General features: G+C 42.2%; 1 protein-coding gene across 1 annotated transcript; it reads left to right on the top strand.

Annotated features, from left to right (window-relative positions):
• The first annotated feature begins 1804 nt into the window (after positions 1-1804).
• Positions 1805-7862, top strand: LOC123044562 (protein-tyrosine-phosphatase PTP1). The gene is made up of 9 exons (XM_044467336.1): positions 1805-2309; positions 3308-3404; positions 3528-3610; positions 3704-3841; positions 4546-4671; positions 6308-6450; positions 6529-6670; positions 7272-7355; positions 7462-7862. Exons 1-8 carry the CDS (start codon positions 1833-1835, stop codon positions 7341-7343), a joined length of 1278 nt encoding a protein of 425 aa, XP_044323271.1. The 5' UTR covers positions 1805-1832; the 3' UTR covers positions 7344-7355; positions 7462-7862.
• Positions 7863-7941: the final 79 nt, after the last annotated feature.

Raw genomic sequence — 7941 nt, 5'->3', positions numbered from 1 at the left:
TTTGGTCATGGCCGAGCTCAAAACTAAAAGAGTTAGCTATCTGTAAAAATGAATATTTGATGAGGAGTATTAATTTTAATTATTTCATTAATCAACATATAATTCAGCTAAACGGTCCAACATATTCATATGCTAAGCGCGTTTGCATCCAGTGACTAAAAAATGTCTGCAGGAGATCTTACCTTGCTGATCAACAGCCTAGCCTGTGTTCCTCGCAAAAGGAAATCCATATAAAACAGTCGAATAGCCGCTCCATTCGAACTCATGGAGATTCTTCGTAATTTTGGTGCAGCCTCGGGGCTGCACATCAACCCCTCAAAGTCGATGGCCCTACCCATTAGATGCCAAAATATAGACCTGGGACATATATTGCAAAATTTTGGAGGATCAGTGGGGAACTTCCCAACCACCTACCTGGGTCTGCCACTGACCCTAGCCAGGCTGCGCATCGCGAATTTGCAGTTCATCATAGATAGGATCAAAGCCCGACTAGCGGGATGGAAAGGGAAGCTGCTACCTTTGGCTAGCCGCCGTGTGCTCGTTCGATGTGTCCTCAGCGCCATGCCTACGTTTGCTTTGACTGTCCTTCGAGTGCCGAAGAAGTTTCTAAAGGAGATTGACAAGTGCAGGCGCAGATTTTTGTGGAAGCAAGATGAGGAGATCACAGGTGGAAGCTGCAAGATTAATTGGACAGTAGTATGCGCTCCCACATCGCTCGGAGGACTAGGCATCCTCGACCTTGAGCGGTTCAGCCGAGCCCTCAGACTGCGGTGGCTATGGACCGACCCGGAGCGACCATGGGTCGGTACAGAGCCACCGTGCAGCAACATTGATAAAAGCCTTTTCAGGGCTGTGACAACGGTCACCATCGGTGACGGCGCAACGGCTCTCTTCTGGCACTCCTCTTGGATCGGGACGCAAAACCTAGCCGCCTCTTACCCCCTCCTCTACTCGCACTCTAGGCGGAAAAACAGGACGGTGCACGAGGCGCTCTCAGGAGAAACATGGATAAAAGACCTGCGACACGGGAACCTATAGCCACTGCTGCCGGAATTCATCAGGCTACACCGCACCATCTCCTTGATTGTGCTAACTGACGGAAGCAGGGACATGATTAGATGGACTCTCGAAGCGAGCGGCCTATACTCCGCAAGCACGGCCTATGCCGTGCAATTCCAGGGACGTGTTCAAGTTGACTGGCAGAAGCTGATCTGGGAAGCAAAGGTGCCAGGATGCATAAAGATTTTTAGCTGGCTCCTCCTGCAGAACCTTCTATGGACGTGCGATAGACTACAACGGCGCGGCTGGCCGAACACCTATTTTTGCCCGCTCTGCGTCCGCAACCTGGAGACAGCACTCCACCTAGTCTGGACATGCCCGCTGGCCCGTGAAGTTTGGGAGAAGGTGGCTGCAAGACGAGGATGCCAACAGTTTCAACCAGTGCAACAGTTCCATGAAGATAGCATTGCCGCTGTTTTCAGCAAATAGCGGCAAACACCCAACCGACAGAAAAGAGGGCCAGCAATGCCGTTATGCTCCTAACTTGCTGGGAGCTTTGGCAAGAGCGGAACCGGTGCGTGTTCAGGGGGAAAATACCATCAGTTCAAGGCATCATTCAGGCTATCGAGCAATCCATTGAACTTTGGCGACAAGCGGGAGCAACTCACCTAGAGAGACCCTTTTGGGATCCACCATGAGAAGTCCATATAGAGAAGTTTTTTGTTCTTCTTCTTTTCGTTTTCATCGGTTCTTGAACTGATTGGTCCTAGGACCCTCATCCCACCCTTTGTATTTTCCCATTGTTTCCTGCTTATCAATGAAACGCCAGCAATATGCTGGGTCTTTCAAAAAAAAAATTCGAGGAAATAAATATAAATTTCATTTTTGTGCAAAGAAACAACTCTGCTGAACGACCACACGATTTTCCTTTCCTCGTCAACCTCACCACGGCAACGAGCCCGACCAGCACCCCCGCCCCCGCCACCGCGTCCCTCTCCAAGCGCTGCCGTGAGCCCGCCTTCGCAGTCACGGGGAACGCGACGAGCTCCCGCGGCGGCGGCGGCCTCCGCGAGAAGGCGAGGGCCGTCGCCCGCCTCGCCGGATCCGGCTCCCGCCATACGCATGCTGATGCTCAGTACTCCGGGGGTCCGGTCCCCGTGGTCGCGTTCGACCCCTTCGACATCGAGGCCGACCCTCCGCCGTTGGCGCTGACGCCCGAGCAGATCAAGCTATGCAAGGATGCGCTCGCGCATTTCGAGCGGAGGAGCAAGCAGCTGGATGTCTTGTCCGACGAGTTCCAACGGCTTCAGGTTTGATTGTGTTTTTTTCCCCAGTTACCAATCCGTCTGCGTAATGATTCTGAAATGTCTGCCAAATATTGCGCACTCTTTGTCGGTAAAATACGGCAATTTAGCATCTACTGCTTTGGGTAGTGATCGCCCTTGTTATGCCGGGATTTTGGTCTTTTTCATAAATTGACATGGCCTTTTCGTGCCAGTTAGTGCAATTATGCAGTTAAATAACCCAATAATTATTCCTTTTCCAGTAGCAGAGGTATATGTCTTACAAAATTCTAGAATTGTAACCAAAGCAATGGATGCACAACTGAAAATATCTTGGGCTCTGAATGTGCCTTTCCTTACATGGTTTATGTATTAGTTTCCCTATGAAGTGCTGATCCCAGATTTCTTTTACGTGAACCATTGTGGATCTTATGCCATATATGTTGAAATGTGGTTTCCCACTTTGTGGCATTTGTGGCCATGCAAGAAAAATGTTTATGTTGATGCATCAGTACCAGTTGCCCTGTCAGAATTTACTTAGTTAACATCACCGTGATACAAGATTTTGAGTGGGATAAGGATGGATTAACTTGAGAAGCTGTAGATCCTTACTCCTATCAGGATTGAGTTTGATTTGTAGAAGTTAAATTCCCTAGGGTTCTATTCCCATCTCTAGATTTTATACTTAATCTTACTCTGTTCATATTACTGGCTCACTACATGGAATGATGGAAGTAGATCTGTTTAGACAATTTTTATTATTCTACCAATGCCCTATTTCTCCAATATAGTTGTAGCATGTTACTTGGCTTTATATATACATTTTTCTTGCATGGCAGATCATTTCTATCTAATTGGTGTTTGGCTTGTTTTCAAGCAGATATCTAATCAAATGTTTACATCTTGTATTCTTGCATTCATGGTTCGATTTTTTGCAGGCAGTACATGATATTCAAGTACTGTAGCTACCATGAAAATAACACATTCATAGTATATCTTTTTCATATCTGCTGGCGACGTTTCAGGGCATGAGAACAATGCATCCGGAGATGATGAAAATGTCCAGTGTAGCTCGTGATGCTGCCAATAGGGAGAAAAACCGCTATATTGATGTCTTACCATGTGAGATTTGCCTCCTGTATTTTTACATGGATTTGTGGTGATTATTGGGGGTGCAAACCAAGTAAGACCTCCTAGTAGCATTATGGATTTGACAGCATTTGAGATTTGACTCCTTGTCTCTAGTTGATGATACCAGGGTACGGCTAAAATCATCAGCAACCAGTCAAATTTCAGGCAATGATTACATCAATGCAAGCTTTGTAAAGGTCAAGTTTGTATCATATGCATGTTCCTTTTGGCTTTCTAATTGTTGTTTGAGATAATTGGTAGGAGCTTAAGACGGGGTGTAAAACTTGCAGGCTACTGAGGACAACAATGTTGCAAGATTTATTTCCACCCAAGGACCACTAGTCAGGACATTTGAGGATTTTTGGGAAATGGTTTGTGAAAATCAGTGTCCTGTGATTGTTATGCTCACACAGTTCGACAGTGTTAAGGTGATTGCTTACATTAAACAATCTGTTTAACATCTTTGAATTGATCTAATGTGCAAATGAAACCCAGTCATGCTGGTATAATTGCATGTGCAATCTTGCTTACTTATATGAACCAGGGAGGCATGACAATATAATAAGTCAAACCGAAGCATTACAAGGAACAACATTACATCATTAGCAAACTATACCATTGTGCCATATGAGAACTTAAGCATGAAAAATCCCCACAAGATGCGGAAGCTGGAAAATATGTGATGAAACACATAATGCAAATTTACAGTTCTTACAGGAGAAACCAATAGATGCTATGCTTAAAACGCTATTTTTTTTAAGAATGTAGGGTTCAAATATGGGAGGATCCAAATATTCATGAATGCACTAGAAAATGTGAGCATAATCCTTGCAAGTTGCAACTAAAAACGGAAAACCAGTTGGCTTGTAAATAGCCAACAGACCCTTTTGACTGAAGCATCTTTAGGGGATTTTTGAAGCTCCTGCAGTCCTCTTCATTTATATTTTTATTATGCATGATGGATGTCATATTTTGCGGCATCGATCATAGTAGCTTTTGCTTAGTGATTGCATTTTGGAAACAGTAGGAAATGATGACGTTCTTCCAACTTTATCAATTGGCTTTCTCTGTGCTATAGATTAACTTTGAAGCAGCAGTATTTCCTCTGAAATTATATTTGAAATAATTGCAGTGTGATGAATATCTTCCATTGCAAAATGGTCAAGGGACATATGGAAAGTATGATGTTAAGATTAGGAAGGACACAAGAGATAAGCATCAATTATGTTTGCGTGCTGTGGAGGTGCAGTGCAATGAGGTAAACATTTAAAACATTTAAGGGCATCCATGTATACTTTTTTCATTATTATTTGTCTTAAGGATTGTTTCTCTTTCGCATCGCAATAAAATTTAGATGATGTATGATTTTCTTATTCATAGGTTTCTCCTGTGGGTTTAGTTCTTATGACAGGGCACAAAATTTACTTAGAAACTTGATATGCCTTTTATTATTCTTTCAGAAAATGATCACTTTTATTGTGTTTTATCAGACATCGTAGATGACATGTGCAATGATATCTTATTACTGATGAATTCGCCTTCCTGTTGTGCTGTGAGGATCTAAATGATTAAACTTAGCTGGTACTGGTATATATCTCTATCGATACAGACCTCAGTTAGGTCAGGTGTCACAAAAAGTAATGCCGTCATCATGAGAATGAAACAAGGCAACCATTTAACGTTTATGTGTTATGATTTTTTTATATAAACTTGTGATTGATTTCTTTTCACAATATTACTTGTGTATTCCTTATATACTACTGCCTTTGAATGTATACCAAACCATGGTAAATACAAGGCATATGATGTGGCAAAATTATATATGTTTTAAAGTGATGTACATCTTTAATGTCTCTGGTGGATATGTCTGTAAAAATACTATATACTAATATACTAAATGTTCCTAAGCAGCATCTTTGTTGGGATTTCTTACTCTTTAGGCCTTGTTCGGTTAATCCTCTTCCCAAGGGGATTGGAGGGGATTTTGTATTGCAGGGGATTTAATCCCCCTCAATCCCTGCCAATCCCCTTCAAATCCACCTCAACCGAACAAAGCCTTAAGGCTTTGTTTGGTTACTAGGGATCTAATCCCCTAGTGGAACTAATCCACCAAGGGATTGGGTTGATCATCACTTGTCACTCAATCCCTGTCTAACACAATCCCCATCCCTACTATCTCATTTGGTTGATCCAGATTCAATCCTCTATAGACTATAAATTGTCCCTCCCAGTTTGTTTTGCGCCTCCGTGGATTCGTTCCACGAGGTGGACGCGATTCTTCTGGCCCCTGTGGAATTACGCGGTTTGGGCCGTTGTTGTCCCCGCCGTGATCCAAACCAAACAATGTAAGTATAACCCACGTGTAACAGTTCCCCTCTGAGACAGCCCACGTGGATAGAGTGTGATCCCTGGCATTCCACGTGGTTTAGACTATAACCAAACAAGACCTAAGGTTGTTTTGAGGAGTTGTTCTTAACAATATATAGCACATAAGTATGTTCAGTTCATATTTATTATTCTATTTTTGGCATAGTGAATCAGTGATCATGCCATCATGACGTGCCACTTCATAATTTCCTGTATAGTCTGTACCCGTCAACTTTTACTTTTCATTTTATTTTGTTTTATTGTTTAAATGTAGTTATAGAAGAAGCATGTGGTGACATTCTAGATTATTAAACCATGCTGCACCATTTAACTGATTTCGTTATTTGACTTGGAGATATACGCTCAAGCTTCTGTTATGTTTTTTATAGGATGGTGCTGTAGTGGTCTTCATTTCTGCCGTGTTCAGATTTAAGATATTAAAAATTGCTTATTTGTTAGCACTTGCCAGTATTTCTAGAAATATTTTATGGTTAGAGATCTTCTGATCGTTGTTTTTCATGATGTAGTCAGGCAAGGTTCATTCTGTACTCCATATAGAGTATCCTGATTGGCCCGACCATGGCGTACCAGCAAACACTGATGCTGTGCGACAAATTCAAAAACGGTTACATCACATTCCGAGAGAACATCCTATAGTTGCACATTGCAGGTTTGCTTCAGCTTAATGCTATGCTACCCTTTGCTCATTTTTTTATTCTCTTAACATTATTTTGATCTCTTTCTCCAGTGCTGGAATTGGGAGAACTGGTGCTTACATCACCATCCATAGTTCAATTGAGAGAATTCTCCTTGGAGACAAAAGCTCTTATGATCTTGTTGAAACTGTAAAAAACTTTAGGTCCCAGCGAACTGGAATGGTTCAAACTGAGGTGCGTTCTGTTTCATTCGTACTCCTATCATCTTCATCTAAAAAGAATATACCCCAGTGCCAGCATAATTTAAGCACATCAGACTTAGGCCTTGCTAACAGATGTTCTCTCATGTTACGAAATAGTTAATGAGATAGCAGAAATCTATTTCGTTTGTTACAATGCAAGTGATTACCTACAATTTCAAGGCGAAACATTGCCTGCTGTGTAATCCTAACTTGCCTTCATCGGCATCTTGCGCATAGAGTTGTTAGGTTAAGGTACAGTACAGGGTAAATTAGTTTTTCTTTTGTCATTCCCTCATCCTTGAATTTGATCATTCGACACCTGCCATAGCAGGGAGTTTAGTGTTAGTTTTGCGGAGCTTATTCAAAGTGTACTTTCTTGGTGTAAGTCTTTAACTCAACGAAGCTGGTTTAGTATCTTATTACTGGTCATGTGTATAGAATGAGTTGTGGTCAGTAATTCCAATACACAGTTCCTGTTGACCATTGCATCTAATACTGCTGAACGTGCTAATAGTATTTATGTTTATTGCATGAACAGTTTAGTGTTTTTTATGTGTATTTAGATGTTGTATTGGCATGTCTTTGCTTTTCAGCAACAATACATGTTCTGCTACCGTGCAATTGCGGATGAGCTGAAAGATCTGCTGAGGTCGTCAGGCCATTGAGGTATCTCTAAGGTAGGCTGCAAGATGCGCATGCAGTGTCGCTGCAAATACATACACTTGTATATGCTGTGTAGCTAAACTATAATTATTATTCTCACTGTATGCTGTTTCTTTGTAGGAAGAACTGGACTGCTACCGTATTGTCGCCCTTCTATTTCCATCGTAAACCGAAGCATCTTGTTGCTTGTTGCTTTTGTTAGGGCACCAGTGCATTAAGATCACTTTGCCACATCAGTATTGTTAAGACAACTGCTTGTTGAAGACTCAGTAGAGTTTACAACATCTGGTGGACCAAAGCATGTAAACAGCCCATTCCTCGACCAACAGTAGCAGAATCATGGGTCCCTTTCCCTTGTGGATGATTTATATTGTTTCCCAAGACACCAGGAAGATGAATGCCAGGCGTATGTAGTTAGATGAGACCAATGCATCGTTGATTGTATCGAAACTGAAAACTGGGCATCTGGGACGATTATTTGATTATTTATTGTGTCCCTGTGGGAGCCTTTCTCAGAGTTATTGAAAATGTATCCACTACTGTTATCCAAGTCTTCTATCTATACTGAAACATAAGAGCGTTTAGATCACTAAAGCGTGA

Source organism: Triticum aestivum, chromosome 2B, assembly GCF_018294505.1.
Source record: "Triticum aestivum cultivar Chinese Spring chromosome 2B, IWGSC CS RefSeq v2.1, whole genome shotgun sequence".
Taxonomy (NCBI): Eukaryota; Viridiplantae; Streptophyta; class Magnoliopsida; order Poales; family Poaceae; genus Triticum; species Triticum aestivum.
This window is presented reverse-complemented; position numbering and strand designations above follow the sequence as displayed.

What these genes read in the sequence shown, in the direction of transcription:
- LOC123044562 (XM_044467336.1), top strand. Translation starts at nt 1,833, where the DNA reads ATGCTGGGTCTTTCAAAAAAAAAATTCGAGGAAATAAATATAAATTTC. An exon ending in ACGAGTTCCAACGGCTTCAG is followed by an intron (nt 2,310 to 3,307) that starts GTTTGATTGTGT and finishes GCGACGTTTCAG; the next exon opens with GGCATGAGAACAATGCATCC. An exon ending in CTATATTGATGTCTTACCAT is followed by an intron (nt 3,405 to 3,527) that starts GTGAGATTTGCC and finishes CCTTGTCTCTAG; the next exon opens with TTGATGATACCAGGGTACGG.